Source organism: Chiloscyllium plagiosum, unplaced genomic scaffold (genome assembly GCF_037043375.1).
Source record: "Chiloscyllium plagiosum isolate Xiang-an unplaced genomic scaffold, Cpla_swu_hap1 HiC_scaffold_6, whole genome shotgun sequence".
Taxonomy (NCBI): domain Eukaryota; kingdom Metazoa; phylum Chordata; class Chondrichthyes; order Orectolobiformes; family Hemiscylliidae; genus Chiloscyllium; species Chiloscyllium plagiosum.
In genome coordinates, this window is record NW_028270144.1 from 78,310,631 (window position 1) to 78,329,550 (window position 18,920).

Sequence of the window (18,920 nt, forward strand, 5' to 3'; positions counted from 1 at the left end):
TACTATTGCATGTAATAGAGCTGAGGCCAAGCATAATTCTTGGGTGAATTGGCGTAAAAAAGACTAGGATAGTTGGACCAGGAGGTGCGGATGGAAAACAGTTCTCACTTTAATCACTTCATGTTTATGAATGAATGCAAAATGTTATAGGAATTTGGGAAGCATAGAAATTAGTTGAAGCAAGATGTTTTTACTGCTTTGTAGGCTAATTGGATAGCAAATGTAAACAAGTACTTCAATTCCATCTCTGGCAGTCATGATTTGAATGAAGCACTAGCTTTTGGAGCGCTGCTCCTTCATCAGGTGGTTGTCACTGGCAGGAGGTTATAGTAACAGTGTGACATATTTACAAAGCTGGTTATAACCACGAAGATAGGAATTCCTAATAAGGAAAAATGGGAAAATGTGACTGAGAAGTGATAATAAGAAATGCACTTTTGTTGTGCAAAGTACATGCACACTTTAGAATTTTTAATATATTTTGATAAACAGGTGCATTCAAATTGTTATGCTGAAAAAATTGATAGAGAAAATCATTCAAGGTACACTTCGAGTTAGACTAGCAGGATGTTCCTCCAACAGACCTTTGCCATTAAGCCTGCTGAAATTTACTGGGTCAATGGCAGAGAGATATTATGATTTAGATCTCTGAAAATGTGGGATATATTTGCAGTTGTGGTAAATTATGGATTAATTGGTAAACAGGCTGTCCCATTCTGTCCCTCTCACTTTCTTAAGCTGCATCTTGAGGCCCAGGGCTGATCCAGGAGCCTGTTTCAAAAATGATTTAAAATAAGACATCATTATGTGAGAAGTAATATATTCTGAAAAATGTAGGTGAGCAGAGAAACCTTGCATAAATTCTTAAAAGATGGCAAGACTGGCTGATCAGCTTTATAAATGAAGGCTTAGAATATAAAAACAATCATAATGCCAGAACTTTATAAATAAGTGTTTCGACCTCAACTGAATTATTTTGAACACTACACTCTATGAACAATGCAAAGACCTTAGAGGGGGTACAGAGGAAATTTACCAGGCTCTTAGCAAGAACAATAGAGGAAGAATGGAAAAATTAGGACTCTTTTTCCTAAGAATAGAAAGGGGGTAATAACTGGCCTATAGAGATTTGCAAAATGATTAGAATTCTGATACATAGAGAAAAGGTGTTCTCACTGGTGAGTGAGTCAATCACCAAATCACAGATTTAAAATCACAGCAAAAAATCTATAGTTTGGAAATGAAGAGAAATGTTTTCACTTGAGTTGATGGATCTGGATCACTTTATTTGAAAAAGTGTGGAAGCTGATTCCATAAATAATTTTGAAAGGGAATCGGACAGATGCATATGGAGAAGAAATTCAGAGATAATGAATAAGCAGTGACAACTGATTTTTTCGAAACGCAGACACATAACCAGATGACCTAATTCTGTGCTTTAAGTTTTAATGATTATTTAATGGCCTTTTATTTTATTAAATAGAACAAATAACAGATTTCCAATTTTTGTTTGTGTTCCTGCTTTTAGGATAATCAAAAATCAATACGGGAATCAATTCCATCTTGGATTGACCAAGAGAGGGTTGGAGGAATAGCCCTTTTAAAGGTACGTTTTAAAGTTATTGGCTGAAAAATCAGATTGAACTTGTGTAGTATCTTGCAGAGATAGTCTTGAACTTTAAAAACATGTTGCATGTAGAAATAAGTATAAATAAGTTAGAACTCTGAGACATTTGTTTAATTGCTGCAAAATAAATTTGCAATGTAGGCAGGAGTAATTTAACCCATCATGTCTGTGCCAGCTGACAAGGAGCCATTTAACTTAATATCACTTTCAACTCTTGGTCTGTAACCTTGTAGGTAACAGCACTCCAAGTGCATCCCTTTATTTTTAAGTAATATAAGGATTTCTTCCTCTACCACCATTTTAAGCAGAGAACTCAAAATGAATTCCATAAAATATTTCCCCTCAAATCCTCTCTAAATTTCCTACCTCTTCACAAAATTGTTGCCCTTTAATTTATGGGCCCATCACCCAGGAGAAATAGGATCTTCCTATTCCTTCCATCTAGACTCTACCAGGCTTTCACCATGACGGAGAGCCAAAGATGTCAGAAATCCAAAATCTTCCCTCCAAATACAACATTTCACATTTTTATGTGGGTGGGCCATGGTTCATCCATGACCATTTAAACATTCTGATGCTTCCAGTTAAATTGGATTTTGGATTCCTTGCTGTCTACAACCTGGATTGGGTAATGCAGGCCAGGTCATAGCAGGTCTGACCTATGTGCATTTGTTTTAGATAGCAAAGATAGCCCTTTGGAGAACTGAGATAGCCCTATACAATTATAATCAAGTTTGTATTTATTACTTTGAAATACATTAACTCCATTGTCATCTCACTACCTCAGTGTTGGGGGAAGTGCGGCTGCTAGTCCACCAAAGCAACTTTTTCTTGCCCCGAATGATTGTTGCACTCAGGTGCAAGGCAGACCTTGCGTGCCTGAAGATCATTCGGTGCCTTTTCCGAGGGAATATAAAAGATGGCATAGCATCACACATTGATGTCTTTGAAGGCAGTCAACTCGACTCACAAAATCCAGAGGGAGGTCTGAAGATCTGGAGCAAAAGGCTTTGATATAAACTGCAGAAATGGAGAGAGAGGGAAGAGAACCTGTGGAAGGTAAACATAGAATATCCTACCTTAACCTGATAGAGAATCAATGCCAAAGGTTACTTTGGTTGAGTCACGAAGTTGTCATAGACATACATCATGTGGTACAGCAACTAGACACACACTCTACCAACTTATGCTCTACTTATGGATGTGAAAGTAACCTTCACATTAAATGTCGGTGCCCCAGTCTCTTCTCAGCTCATCAGAAGACCAGCCAGCAGCATGCAACTGGTTTTAGGCAGTGCTGAATGCACTGTTTGCTTATTTTTCCATTTGGATTTGGCACCTCAAATGCAGACGACCATGCCTTCACCCAAACTGCTGGCTTCTCTCAGGTTCAGGGTGTTATAGATTGTGCCCATGTTATAGAGTCATGGAGTCACACAGCATGGAATCCTTCAGCCTAACTCGCCCGCACTGACCAGACATTCAATCTGACCTAGTCCCATCTGCCAGCTTTTGGCCCATATCTGTCTAAACCCTTCCTATTCATGTTCCTATCCTGATGACTTTTAGATGTTGTAATTGTATCTGCCTCCACCATTTCCTTTGGCAGCTTGTTCCCCACATGTATCATCCTCTGCATGAAAAAGCTCCCCGTCAGATTCTTTTCAAATCTTTCCCCTGTCACCTTTAACCTATGACTTCTAGTTCCTAACTCTCGCACCGGACGAAAAAGATCTTGGCTATTCACCCTGTCCATGCCCCTCGTGATTTTATAAACCTCTATGAAGTCACCCCTCAATCTCTGATGCTGCAGGGAGAAAAGCCCCAGCCTATTCAGTCTTTCCCTGTAGCTCAAACTGTCCAATCCCAGCAACATGCTTATAAATCTTTTTTGCACCCTCTCAAGTTTAACAACATCCTTCCTATATAGAAGAGTGACCATAATTGCATGCAGTACTCTAAAAGTGGCCTCAATAGCCACAACATGACATCCCAACTCCGTTACTCAATGTTCTGACCAATAAAGGCAAGAATGCCAAATGCTTTCTTCACCACTCTGTCTACTTGCTACTCTACTTTCAATGAACTGTGTAACTGTACTCCTAAGTCTCTCTGTTTGGCAACACTCCTCAGGACCCTACCATTAACTGTATAAGTTCTGCCCTGGTTTGCTTTACCAAAATGCAATGCCTCATGTTTATCTAAATTGAACTCCATCTGCCAATCCTTGGCCCATTGGCCCATCTGATTAACATCCTGTTAATACTCTGGTAATCATCTTCACTGTCCACTACGCCACCTATTTTGGTGTCATCTGCAAACTTACTCGTCATATCTCCTATATTCACGTCCAAATCATTTATATAAATGACGAAAAGAAGTGGACCCAGCACTAGTCCTTGTGACACACCACTGCTAACTCAGGAGGTCAACAAGAAATCATTTCACTCATTCTATTGGAAGGAGGTCTGTGAGCATAATATGGTCTTTCTCCATATGTGCACAAGATTCCTGTGCTGTTGCCATGGCCTCCTTATATTAAGGAGATTATAACGCCCTCATCAATTTTAGCCAGCAATGGAGATCTGATGAAGGGCTTATGCCTGAAACATTGACTCTCCTGCTTCTCGGATGCTGCCTGACCTGCTGTGCTTTTCCAGCACCGCGCTTTTTGACTCTGATCTCCAGCATCTACAGTCCTCCCTTACTCCTGTGGAGATCTGGAGTTGCTTTCATTGTACAATTACTATGCCCTTTAGTAACCTGCAATCTGAGGCATAAGGCAATTACATCAGCAGCCATGTTGCAATCAGATTTGCCATTGTGCTGGCCATTAGCCTTTGAAAGTTAAAATGTAGAAAATGGGAGCACAAGGAGACCATTCAGCCTTTGCAATCTGCTCCACAAAGTGATTTAGGCATCTCAACCACAAATGTAGAGCTCTCCATTATGCCCCAGCGAAGATTTCATGAATCATCATTGGACATATTGAACAATGTGCAGAAGAAGTGCCTTTAAATAGAGATGAGAGCTTAGGAAACCTAAATTTCTCTTTGTTTCTCCATGATAACACCTCAGTCAATCAGAGTCAAATTCCAACCAGTCTCACTCTTTTCTCCTGATTGTTTTGTTTGAAACTCTGTATTCTTGCAGTTTTTCTGATGATTGCAAGACAAAAAGCTTTGGTAACATGTTTCACTTTTCAGTAATATTCCAGTTTTGTACTACCAAGCAACCATTTTGTATATTGTTATTCAGGAAATTCTTGTATGTTCCTCTAAGGTTTTTAAACACTTGCTGATTTCCATTTTAAGGTTGAGATCTGTAACAAGGCTTAGAACTGTGCCAAATGTTTTTTATGTGAAGTTAAAAGTTTCTTTTTATTTACATAGTTTTGTTTTCATTTTGATTAGTGACCTATTTCAGCCCAATAAAATCTATTTACCACCACTTTTGATTCAGAATCAAAAGGTTAATTTGACCTTGGAATGTTAAAAATGTTCAATTAATTATTTTTCTGAGGCATTCACATTCAGTTGAGTCTTAGCACAGCAAATTTATTTATATTTCTGACCAGTAAGCAAATCCCTTTAACTGCTTCCTCATGATTAAGTAAGTCAGAGTAGCTGAGCTCTGCAAACCAAGGCTGTCCCAAATTTAATCCTTCATCTGTGCTGAGTTAGTTGATCACCGATAGCTGATAGTAATTTTACAATATGCGTTCATGTTTGCAGTTAGAAAAGAAAAATTTGAACCGTACACAGACAATATTTGTTTATGGATTGGACAAGACTTTAATAACTCCGGTGATTTAATGGCTTGTTGATTTTCACTCTCACAATTCGCATTAATAAGGTTGTAAAATGTATATTTCTATAGGGCTGGATTTAAAGCAGCCATGATGTGGGAAACATGGTGGCAGTGCCCAATCAATCACAGGACAACACACATGGCAATCTCCCGGCAACAGGATAATGGGAAACCACACATGTTCATAAGAAGTTGTCAGTTAAACTCATTATTTAATTAATTGACACCAATTATCCGTAAGCTTACAGGAATTTAGTGGGGTGCTCGCTTTGGCAGCTGATGTATTAAATTTGGAACAATACGGCGATGATTGCACAAGAATGCAAGTTCATGAAGCATTCCATATTTAGGAATCCATTTGTTGTGCAGAGGTAGTATCTGTATTTTTATTTGACAGAATAGTTGTCAAATGAGATCACTTCATTTTCTGTTGCCCGTTTGCTAGAAAGCTAAATTACTGATGAGTATAGATTGGAGCAAGAGAAAAATGTGGCCAGAGACAAATGCATCCAGCATTTGATTTTCCTCCTGTCTACATTACTAGTCTGGAGATCTTCCATTATCTATCCTTGACATTCTTGGCTTTCTCATCCATGTGTTGTATCTTAACAATATTACCTGAAGACAAGAAGTTAGATTTGACATGTATGTCGACACCTCCCAGCTTTACCCCTCCATCACTGCTCTTGACCCTACAGTGTCTCTCTGTATCAAGCATGCTTGCGAGAAATACATTCATGGTTGGATTCATGGTTGATCATCAATTTCCTCCAACTGTAACCATCAGAAAAATCAACGACATAATTGTTGAGCCCCACCACAAACTCTACAGCTATTGGATCAATAGCACTGTCCTTTCTAATTACTTTTCACCCTTCTGCAGCATTTTTGCCAACAAATTTGATGTTTCATGCTCTTAACCAGTAGAACTATGATCTTGTTTTATTCATATTAATTAGATAAGGTTGGACCTGCTGACTTTAACCCCAACCCTCACACCATCCTCACCTCCTTCATCTTCATACTCATATCCATTTTATGAAATGAGCTCACAATCTCTATAACAACTGTTCAAAACCATTGAATAGACAATGAACTCCATGAATAAGCAAGGAGACACTTCAAAACTAAGGCAACTACAGCATATTTTTAATGCTATAGTTAATTTAAAATTACAACCGTTTCTCTGAGTTAGGCATGGAAAAATCATAAACCTGTTTACAAAGGAACCTTTTGCAATTTTGTGCAAGATAACATGAATATTTGTTCACAGTAAGTATTATAATTGTCTACTGGAGACAACGTTCCAGCGACCTGCAGCTTAGTCGGTGTCACTGTGAGTTACTTGGAAGTACTGTCACTTCTGAGTCGGAAGTTTGTAACTATGCAGTCAATCAAAACTGATACTCCAATGTAGTATTCAGGAAATGCTGCACTGAGAGAATAAGATGTTAAACTGAGGGCCAAGATCCAGTAGCAGAATGTTAAAAAAAATCCGAGTGGAGTAATCCCCATGGTTTCAGGGCCTTTGTTTACCTCTTGATCAACATTAGGATAAAGTAGGTTTTTATTTGGCCGTTGTCACCTTGCTGCTGTGCAAGTTTGCTGTGCATAAATTAGACGTGGAATTTCCTACAACAGTAACTGCACTTCAATTTCACTTATTTGCCTGTGAAGTGCTTTGGGATATCCTTTCAATGTAAATGGTACAATGGAAATATCTATCCTTCCTTTGATACAAATGCATAATATGAACTGGCAACGGTCAATGAGGATCCAAATCCTGTCATAAAGATAAGAATATGCTGCTTCTGGAAAAGCTGAAGGATTCATTAGCAGTAAATGTATTTTACTGTAGCAAAATCTTTTATAGGAAATGGCAGATTTTTATGATTTTGTAACTTTAATATTTCTAATTCCAACCCATTCCGTTAGATTGTAGCATCTATACTTAATAAGAATATCAAGTATTGATAAAGAAATAAAGCTGTCCAACTTGCTATCTGCGTCCAACATTGTGAGGTCTGCAGTTCAAAATGAAGCTTCTTATGTGATTTGATTCTTTTAAGAATTCCGCAAGCTGGGGAGGATATGGGCTGGAGTGGGGGTGGGAAGGTAGGAGGGGGTGGTGAGTTAATGTGTTTTCACAAAATGTCAGAAAGAGCACCGGATTATTTGTCATCATTTAATTTATGATTCATCTATTCTTAGTTGTTGCCCATCGTTACTGCACAGCCATGTAAAAAAAACTTCAGAATGATGAACAGGGGTTTTATTTTAGTTACATTCCCTTCTGAGTTGTTAAATTTTTAGGTCTTTTTTATTCTTTAAACTCTTTTGACTCAAGCTTCAAATCATTTTGAGGGTATTTATCCGTACCTTTAAGTGTGGATTGAACAGCAGTGCTCTGGTGATTAATTTTTGGGATTTTGAATTTGCATTATGCCTTCACATGGCATCTCTCCAGTCCTCAGAAACATTAATGCAATATCTCAGACCTTTATTCTAAGTTCAAAATGTTAAGCATATTCATAATAAAAATAATGCCCTCGTTATGTATTTAGGGAGAAATGTCTTACATAAAGCTACAATACCAGCTTAATTTTTGCATACAGGTAGTATGCCTTCTGAACATTTATTTTTGACCCTCAGACTGAACTCATTCATCCTGACTTGGAGGTGCTGGTATTGGGCTGGGGTGGACAAGATTAAAAATCACACAACACCAGGTTATAGTCCAACATGTTTATTTGGAAGCACTAACTTTCAAAGTGCTGTTCCTTCATCAGGTGGTTGTGGAGGTTAAGATCAAGTTCACAGAATTTATAGCCAAAGGAGTCCAGTGTCATGGAGATGTGATACACTTAACAATATAGGCCGACTAGAGGGGAGGCCATATTAGATTTGGTGCTTGGCAACGACCATGCCCGGTGTCAGATCTCTCAGTGGGAGAGCATTTTGTTGATAGTGATCATGACTCCCTGACCTTTACTATACTCATGGAGAGGAATAGGGGCAGAAGGTATGGGCAAGTGTTTAATTGGGGGAGGGGGAATTACAATGCTACTGGGCAGGAACTGGGGCGTGTAAATTGGGACAAATGTTCTCCGGGAAATCCACGACAGAAATATGGAGGTTGTTTGTGGAGTAATTGCTGATAGTACTGGAAAGGCTTGTCCCGCCGTGGCAAGGAAGGAATGGTAAGTTGAAAGAGTCTTGGGTGACAAATGATGTGGAACATCTAGTCAAAAGGAAGAAGGAAGCTTACTTAAGGTTGAGGAGGCAAGGATCAGACAGGGCTGTAGAAGGTTACAAGATAACCAGGAAGAAACTGAGAGCTAGAAGGAGATATGAAAAAATTTTAGCGGGTAGGATTAAGGAAAACCCTAACGCGTTCTACATTTATGTGAGAACAAGAGGATGGCCAGAGTGAGGTTAGGGCCGATCAGGGATAGTGGAGGGAACTTGTTGGAGGAAGTAGGGGAGGTCCTTAATGAATACTTTGCTTCAGTATTCAGTACTGAGAGGGACTTTGATATTTCTGAGAACAGCGTGAAACAGACTGATATGCTCGAACAGGTTATTGTTCAGAAGAGATGTGTTGAAAGTTTTGAAATTCATGAGGATAGATAAATTCACTGGGCTAGATGAGATATACCTTAGTTGAGAGTATGTTGCTGGAAAAGCACAGCAGGTCAGGCAGCATCCAAGGAGCAGGAAAATTGACGTTTTGGACAGGAGCCCTTCATCAGGGATATACCCTAGGTTATTACAGGAAGTGAGGGAAGAGATTCCTGCGCCTTTGGCAATGCTCTTTGCGTCCTCACTGTCCACTAGAGTAGTGCAGGATGATTGGATGGTGGCAAATGTTATTCCCTTATTCAAGAAGGGGAATGGGGATAATCCTGGGAATTACAGACCAGTCAGTCTCACGGCTGTTCTGGGTAGAGTGTTGGAGAGGATTCTGAGAGACAGGATTTATGATTACTTGGAAAACCATTGTTTAAATAGATAGTTAGCATGGCTTTGTGAGAGACAGGTCATGCCTAACACACCTTATTGATTCTTTGAGGATTTGACAAAACACAGTTAGACCAGTGGATGTGGTGCACATGGACGTTAACAAGGTGTTTGATAAGGTTCCCCATGGTAGGCTCATTCAGAAAGTAAGGAGACATGGGATATAGGGAGATCTGGCTGTCTGGATACAAAATTGGCTGGCCCGTAGACGACAGAGAGTGGTGGTAAATGGAAAGTATTCAGCCTGGAGATTGGCGACCAGTGGTGTTCTGCAGGGACTGTTCTGGGACCTCTGCTTTTTGTGATTTTTACAAGCAACTTAAATGAGCAAGTGGAAGGGTGGGTTAGTAAGTTTGCCAATGACATGAAGGTTGGTGGAGTGGTAGATAGTGTGGGGGGCTGTTGTAGATAAAAACAATGACTGCAGATGCTGGAAACCAGATTCTGGATTAGTGGTGCTGGAAGAGCACAGCAGTTCAGGCAGCATCCAAAGAGCAGCGAAATCGACGTTTCGGGTAAAAGGCCTTCATCAGGAATAAAGGCAGTGAGCCTGAAGCATGGAGAGATAAGCTAGAGGAGGGTGGGGGTGGGGAGAAAGTAGCATAGAGTACAATGGGTGAGTGGAGGAGGGGATGAAGGTGATAGGTCAGGGAGGAGAGGGTGGAATGGATAGGTGGAAAAGGAGATAGGCAGGTAGGACAAGTCCGGACAAGTCATGGGGACAGTGGTGAGCTGGAAGTTTGGAACTAGGGTGAGGTGGGGGAAGGGGAAATGAGGAAACTGTTGAAGTCCACATTGATGCCCTGGGGTTGAAGTGTTCCGAGGCGGAAGATGAGGCGTTCTTCCTCCAGGCGTCTGGTGGTGAGGGAGTGGCGGTGAAGGAGGCCCAGGACTTCCATGTTCTCTGCAGAGTGGGAGGGGGAGTTGAAATGTTGGGCCACGGGGCGGTGTGGTTGATTGGTGCGGGTGTCCCGGAGATGTTCCCTAAAGCGCTCTGCTAGGAGGCGCCCAGTCTCCCCAATGTAGAGGAGACTGCATTGGGAGCAATGGATACAATAAATGATATTAGTGGATGTGCAAGTAAAACTCTGATGGATGTGGAAGGCTCCTTTAGGGCCTTGGATAGAGGTGAGGGAGGAGGTGTGGGCACAGGTTTTACAGTTCCTGCGGTGGCAGGGGAAAGTGCCAGGATGGGAGGGTGGGTTGTAGGGGGGCGTGGACCTGACCAGGTAGTCACGGAGGGAACGGTCTTTGTGGAAGGCAGAAAGGGGTGGGGAGGGAAATATATCCCTGGTGGTGGGGTCTTTTTGGAGGTGGCAGAAATGTCGGCGGATGATTTGGTTTATGCAAAGGTTGGTAGGGTGGAAGGTGAGCACCAGGGGGGTTCTGTCCTTGTTATGGTTGGGGGGGTGGGGTCTGAGGGCGGAGGTGCGGGATGTGGACGAGATGCGTTGGAGGGCATCTTTAACCATGTGGGAAGGGAAATTGCGGTCTCTAAAGAAGGAGGCCATCTGGTGTGTTCTCTGGTGGAACTGGTCCTCCTGGGAGAAGATACGGCGGAGGCGGAGGAATTGGGAATATGGGATGGCATTTTTGCAAGAGGTAGGGTGGGAAGAGGTGTAATCCAGGTAGCTGTGGGAGTCGGTCGGTGGCAGTGTCAAGTCGATCGTCATTAATGGAGATGGAGAGGTCCAGGAAGGGGAGGGAGGTGTCAGAGATGGCCCAGGTAAATTTAAGGTCAGGGTGGAATGTGTTGGTGAAGTTGATGAATTGCTCAACCTCCTCGCGGGAGCACGAGGTGGCGCCAATGCAGTCATCAATGTAGCGGAGGAAGACGTGGGGAGTGGTGCCGGTGTAATTACAGAAGGTCAATTGCTCTATGTAGCCAACAAAGAGACAGGCATAGCTGGGGCCCATACGTGTGCCCATGGCTACCTACCCCTTTGGTCTGGAGGAAGTGGGAGGATTCAAAGGAGAAATTGTTAAGGGTGAGGACCAATTCGGCCAAACGAATGAGAGTGTCGGTGGAAGGTTACTGTTGGGGTCGTCTGGAGAGGAAAAAAACGGAGGGCTTGGAGGCCCTGGTCATAGCGGATAGAGGTGTGGAGGGATTGGATATCCATGGTGAAGATGAGGCGTTGGGGGCCGGGGAAAGGGAAATCTTGGAGGAGGTGGAGGGCGTGGGTGGTGTCTCGAATGTATGTCGGGAATTCCTGGACTAGGGAGGATAGGACAGTGTCGAGGTAGGTAGAGATAAGTTCAGTGGGGCAGGAGCATGCTGAGACAATGGGTCGGCCAGGGTGGTCAGGCTTGTGGATCTTGGGAAGGAGGTAGAACCGGGCAGTGCGGGGTTCCCGGACTATGAGGTTGGAAGCTGTGGGTGGGAGATCTCCTGAGGTGATGAGGTTCTGTATGGTCTGGGAGATGATGGTTTGGTGATGGGGGATGGGGTAATGGTCGAGGGGGCGGTAGGAAGAGGTGTCCTCGAGTTGGCGTTTGGCTTCAGCGGTGTAGAGGTCAGTGCGTCAGACTACCACTGTGCCCCCTTTATCTGCTGGCTTGATGGTGAGTTTGGGATTGGAGCAGAGGGATTGGAGGGCTGCGCGTTGTGAGGGTGAGAGATTGGAGTGGGGGAGGGGGGTAGACAGGTTGAGGCGGTTAATATCCCGGCGGCAGTTGGAAATGAAGAGATCGAGGGAAGGTAATAGGCCAGTGCGGGGTATCCAGGTGGATGCAGTGTGTTGGAGGTGGGCGAAGGGGTCCTCGAAAGGTGGGCGGGAATCCTGTTGTAGGTTGCAGCGGGACATTGATGAGATGCAAAACTGTGCTGATAAGTGGCAGATGGAGTTCAACTTTGGATTCACTTTGGAAGGTCAAATTTGAATGCAGAATACAGGATTAACAGCAGGATTCTTGGCAGTGTAGAGGAGCAGAGCGATCTTGGGGACTATGTCTATATATCCCTCCCGAAGTTGTTAGGGTTGTCTAGAAGGTGTATGGTGTTTTGGCTTTCATTCACAAGGGAGGATTGAGTTTATGAGCCGTGAAGTTATCCTGCAACCTTATGGTGCCTTGGTTAGACCACACTTGAAATATTGTGTTCAGTTCTGGTTGCCTCATTATAGGAAGGATATGGAAGCTTTAGAGAAGGTGCAGAACAGATTTACCGGATGCTGCTTGAACTAGAGGGTATGTCTTTTGAAGAAAGGTTGAGGGAGCTAGGACTTTTCCCATTGGAGCAAAGAAAGATGAGAGATGACTTGATAGAGGTGTACAAGATGATGAGAGACATAGATACAGTAGATGGCCAGAGTCTTTTTCCCAGGGTGAAATTGGCTATCATAAGGGGGCATAAATTTAAGGTAATTGTTAGGTGGTTTAGGGGAGATGTCAGAAGTAGGTCCTTTACGCAGAGAGTGGTGGGTGTGTGGAATATACTGCCAGCAATGATAGTAGATTCAGATACACTAGGGACAATTAAGTGACTCTTGGATAGCACATGGAAGATCTTAGAGTCTGATCTTAGAGTAGGATAAAAGGTCGGCACAACATTGAGGGCCGAAGGGTCTGTACTGTACTGTTCTATGTTCTATGTTCTAAGTTCTGTTGTGGCTTGTTTGGATTTTCAAAATTGATGCCTCAACCCTGATTTTAACCTGTGCCTCAGTTGTCAGGTGGAGTGCATTATTTTTCTGGAGACATCCTAAGCTCCTCAGTGTTAAGAATTTAAGTGCTGAGTGTCATTTAAGTAATTCAAATCTGTCTTCCAGCTGAAACTAGAGAGACTGAACCTGGCCAGTGGGTAGAAGATGAATGATAAATCAGGCATAAAGGCTACCTGAGCTAATTTTGCTCTAAACAGAGCAGAGGATAGGTGGTTGGCTGGTCGGTCCAGGGCAAAGGTTTCCTTGTTAGATCAGGATGATTGCACCTTTTGGGCCATGAGAAACTTTTGAAAAGTTTTCATTCCATGACCTGCTTTATCTTTCTCCAGCCTTGTGCTGTTTTCTCTTGGCTTTTACTATTAATTTGGAAACTGTACAATTTGTGTAGTTTGATTTATGTTATCAGACCTCATAGTTTAATTATTTATTATTTATCCACTCACCTCAAATTTTGAACTTGAGAAGCTGTGGTTGAGTGCTGTGATAGAAAGGCAAGCATTGTAACTCATTTTGGAAGGCTTTGAGAAACACTAACTAAAATCTGAAGTACATCTTCCATATTCATGTTAATTTATCCACACCAGTACAATGTCAACATCAGTACTTTTAATGATGCACCATTTTGTTTTCATTACAGTAAACCTATTCTGCAGTCCTCACTTTCTTCTAGTAATCATATTGCCCCTAGATTCAGGTAATTTAGATACATTGGACAATAAAAGATCAGCATAGCAAAAACTAAACATCTCTAATGACTCGGCCTCCACCACTTCAGATAGTGGTTGATTGTTGGTCCCAATACTAGTGATGTCAGTGGACATTTGAGCAAAACACATTGTTGAAATTTATTTAACTTTAACTGTACCTGTGCATCATGAATTCTTCAGACTTAGGCTAAAATAGAAGATGGAAGAATTGTATTATTTCCACTTCAGGATAATGCCAGGCAGCCATAAATTGTAAATGTATGTATTTTAATGTAGAGATTCTTAGTGGAAGAAACCTACTAATGAACTTTGGTATTGCCATGGCATCTACAATATTTCTTTTGTTTCATTATTTCTTGCAATCGCCAAGTTTCTACATCATGTCAAATATTTTATGAAGTTAACAAATGCTTCTCCCAATGTGATATCAAAAATTATTTGCTATTGGAGATTTAGTTTTGAAAATAATTGATTTTTTATTTATATTTCGATAAGAATGATTTTAACCCAGCATAGTTTAGTTTAGCCAAGTTTTGAATTATTTTGCAATTTTAAGAATCTATTCATTTTCCAGACCACCTTTCCGACATTGTATCAGACACTCTGTTTAGAAGATATAGATCTTTGGCTCACTTTCTCTCAAAGTTCAACCTGTGAACAAGACATCCCAACATCCATTGCAAGAAGAATCTCACTGTTTCAGCAGGTGTGTTGCCTCAGTATTTTGTGAGTAATTATGAAATAGAAAGATATTAATGCTGTAAAAATGTGTGTAAAGAAAATAGCGATATAGCTAGTAATTTTCCTGTTTAGATTGCATAACCATGAAAAAATAATTAAAACAATTAAAAACAGTTAACCTCTTGAATTTCAGTTTGTTATACATTTTTCAAAGCTATATTATGTCATTTAGTGAAATCCATATTATATTGGTGAATAGTTATTGATATTATGAATGTTCATCTTGACCAAAAAGAAGTGTGAAGGGAGAGTTGAGAGAGTATGGTTAAAAACAATGATCCTATGCACGCTTTGAAGAGTTATGCTCAAAGGAAATTCAAGCAAAAGTAACATTGTGGTAATGATACTGGATTGTTGATCCATTACAGGGACAAATACCCTGGGGCATGGGCTCAAATTCCAACACGAAGATGAGAGAATTTTATTAACAAATCTGAAATGGAAAATAGTCTGAATAATGATCATCAAATTGTTGTTGCAAATCCTATCTGGCTCACTAATATACCTCAGGGAAGGAAAGCCACCATCCTGCTCCAGAATCACGGAATGTTAGAAACTGTGTTTTCTAGATCTGGTTGGTTGGGCGTGGTCAGTACGTAAACTGCTGTAAACCGACTATGGGACATGTTGTTTGATACAGTGCACCAGTGTATGGGACATATTGCCTACATAGTTAGCATGACGCCAGCACTAAAACTCATTGTGCACATTACTCGTTGGTGTGAAAGGTAAATCATCTCCAAATAATCCTAAGTGTGCTTAGAATTATGCTGACAACAATTTAAGATTGTCAGTTATGCTTAGAGTATGATGTACTTATGCACCAGTATGATGTGCATACTGGAAACTACATATATTAGGATATTTTAATGCTATATTCTTTGCAGACAGAAATCATAGGTACACACATTGTGGCTGTTACAATATAATATGTGACAGCCATTTATAGTCATTCCTCAGGGCAATGCCTTGACCATCACAGTCAATTACAGTAAATCTGTCTGATTCAGTTTTACACAAAGCTTGGCAGTTAACTGCCTATTGTTATTTACCTGGTGCATTCTCCAAGGCAATGTCTCTACCAATCAGAGATCACTTGCTCACCAATCAGCACTGTCTTCTCATGCAGTGTAAAATATTGTTTCCTTTTAAGTTGATGTTCCTGTGAATGTTCAAAAATGCAGGATGAACACCCTTGAAAAAAATCTGCCTGTTTCAGCAATGTGAAAACTGAACATTATTTTCCCAAATTGGTTTTATGATAAAAACATCCCCTAAATATCACAAACACTTTGCTGGACAGAGCATTGAATGTAAGAGTTGGGAGGTCATGTTGCGGCTGTACAGGACATTGGTTAGGCCACTTTTGGAATATTGTGTGCAATTCTGGTCTCCATCCTATTGGAAGGAAGTTGTGAAACTTGTAAGGGTTCAGAAAAGATTTACAAGGATGTTGCCAGGATTGTAGGGTTTGAGCTATAGGGAGAGGCTGAACAGGCTGGGGCTGTTTTCCCTGGAGTGTCAGAGGCTGAGGAATGGCCTTATAGAGGTTTATAAAATCATGAGGGGCATGGTCTTTTTCCTGGAGTGGGGGAGTCCAGACTAGAGGGCATAGGTTTAAGGTGAGAGAGGAAAGATATAAAAGAGACCTAAGGGGCAACTTTTTCATGCAGAGGGTGGTACGTGTATGGCATGATCTGCCAGAGGAAGTGGTAGAGGCTGGTACAATTACAACATTTAAAAGGCATCTGGATGGGTATATTAATAGGAAGCGTTTAGAGGGATATGGGTCAAGTGCTGGCAAATGGAACTAAATGAGGTTAGGATATCCGGTCGGCATGGACAAGTTGGACCGAAGGGTCTGTTTCCGTGCTGTACATCCCTGTGACTCTATGACTTGTCTGTTATTGTTTCTTTGCTTGAAGCTGGTTAAATCTCTTATTATGTACCTGTATATTTAACACAATTAATCATTGCTTGTTCGACCTTATTTGCTGAGAATACATTCGGTTAAAAAAAGGGACCTTGCATTTGTAAACAACATTTATGTTCTGAGAATTTGCTGAAACCCTTAATGACTAATGAATTTTTGAAGTGTAATCAGAATTATATTGTTGACAAATGTCAAATGGAAGCATCAACACCTGCTATTCCGTTGTACATTATTTAAAACAAAATGCTAAACTTTCCAACAGTATAAGTAATGTCAAAAACATATGAGCGTCGTACAGTTTAGTAATTTCTTAACTTCTATTGTTAATAAGTCTTTCACTGCACAATTTAAATGACTATTCTGTTGGCAAAGAAACGTATGGGCCTGGATTTTCTGCTTTCAGGCTGGAATTGGGAATTTTCCTTTCTCCATGATTCATACTCCATGATGCCTGTGCCTTTCCATTGTATTTTCACCTTGTATAAGCAGGCAGGGGCAAGTTACCAGCCCCATTATCCACAGCAGATCCAAGTTGGCAACTAAAGTGGATGAATACCAAAGCAAGCAAGTTAGAAATCAACTCATTGTCACATTGTCCTAATTTTCAGTGTAGTTGTTCAGTCATCTTTCATTCACCTCACATTCTCCAATCACCATATTCCACGATCATGGTACTGTTTACATTCTATGACCCCAGTAGATCCTCCATGCCCCATGCATCTTACAAGCCTTTCACCCAATATTCAGTAGGTAAAAAAAACCTCATAAACCATAGAATAACACTGGTAAGTATTTGAAATGCTGATAAATAATACAAATGGGGATAGAAATGCAGGATGAACAGATGTCTGGACATTTGTTTTGCCAATTAGCCTCAATTATGAATGTTTTGCAGAATGATTAATAAAGTCAACCTAGTGGCAGTTTACACAGCTTCAAAGGGACAGCTAGTTTTGATAGATTGGCACTTTTGTTCTAATTTAAGAACTTTATCTTTCATTGAAGCGGCTTTTCAATGCCTTCGTGCTTATTTGGATTAAGAGGTGTCAAGTAATAAAGCATTAATTTGTTTTTGATGAAACTCTAAGAAGACCTTCTTCCAAAGGGAATGTTGTATACCTGATCTTTATTTAGTGGTTCTGTACTTATCGGATACCGAAAGAACGTTTGAAAGACACAGCAGATGTCAGAATATTAAATCAATGCGCAAATTAAGTCACAGGGTCCTCTACTTTAATTTCTGATTCTCCATACTGTAGAATGCATAAGAGGATTTTATCCACTGAGCAAAGGACTGTAATTCATCTGAAACATTACACAATTCTGATCAATTTAATGGTTTCTTACCTTTTACTGTACAAAAGTCTGAACCAAAGTACGAAACGTCTTTCAAATTGTATTATTGTACTTCAGCTAAACACCTTTCGAACTTATTTGTAAAAGGGTGTTTGACTTATGACTAGAGAGACCACATAGTTATTTGTGGACACATGAGACATGAACTCTGCAAATGCCAGCCCAACTCCATCAACATGGTGGATGGTCTCATATGACCTTTTTACAATGGAATTTGCAAGGTCAGGAGTACGACTTGAATTTTGCTGTACAGATCCCTATTTTCCACCAGCAAAAGTTGCCAGACATGAGACTGTGAAATCTACCTGCAATTTTTAAAGCCCTTCTGCTCGGTTGAAAAGTGGACAAATGCATGAGAATCTGGCCCAGTCCCTTTGTGTTGAATGGAATAAACCAATGAATAGAAATTGAGGTTATAATTAGAATGGCTAGGTAAGACTATAATTTTTACCTTCCCCACTGAAGATAGGAAGTGATGACATTACCTCCCCAATTTTTAAGACTGTTAACCTAATTGTCCATTGACTCAAAAACAAATGAAGGAATTTAAATAGGCTATTGCTGAAGGAAGAATTGGTTTGTTTTTCTGCAGATACAGGTCTGATTCTGGATTTTTGTAAGGATCCATTAACATTGGGAGATAGAGCAAATTGAACGTTGACAAAAGATATGTTTTCACCCCCTTTTGTTAGTTTGTTAAAAATATATCTCAAGACCTCATGGACACATTTTCACAAAACACTATACTTCGTGGTTATGTCCCAAGGAAAACCGATTAGCTTTTGGTTAGCAGAGTTTTCAGAACTAGGGCTGTACAGGACATTGGTTAGGCCACTTTTGGAATATTGTTTGCAATTCTGGTCTCCTTCCTATTGGAAAGAAGTTGTGAAACTTGAAAGGGTTCAGAAAAGATTTACAAGGATGTTGCCACAGTTGGAGGATTTGAGCTATAGGGAGAGGTTGAATAGGCTGGGACTGTTTTCCCTGGAGCATCGGAGGCTGAGGGCTGATCTTATGGAGGTTTATAAAATCATGAGGGGCATGGATAGGATAAATAGACA

At 40.8% G+C, this 18,920-nt stretch overlaps 1 protein-coding gene across 3 annotated transcripts in view; it reads left to right on the forward strand.

The window, feature by feature from the left end:
* The window catches only part of dync2h1 (dynein cytoplasmic 2 heavy chain 1), a 565,214-nt gene that overhangs the window by 377,221 nt on the left and 169,073 nt on the right, over window positions 1-18,920 (forward strand). For all 3 annotated transcript variants that reach the window (XM_043691805.2, XM_043691808.2, XM_043691806.2), the window contains 2 exons: window positions 1,529-1,606; window positions 14,404-14,535. In XM_043691805.2, the coding sequence (XP_043547740.2) occupies window positions 1,529-1,606; window positions 14,404-14,535 (210 nt within the window). The remainder of the gene's footprint in view (window positions 1-1,528; window positions 1,607-14,403; window positions 14,536-18,920) is intronic.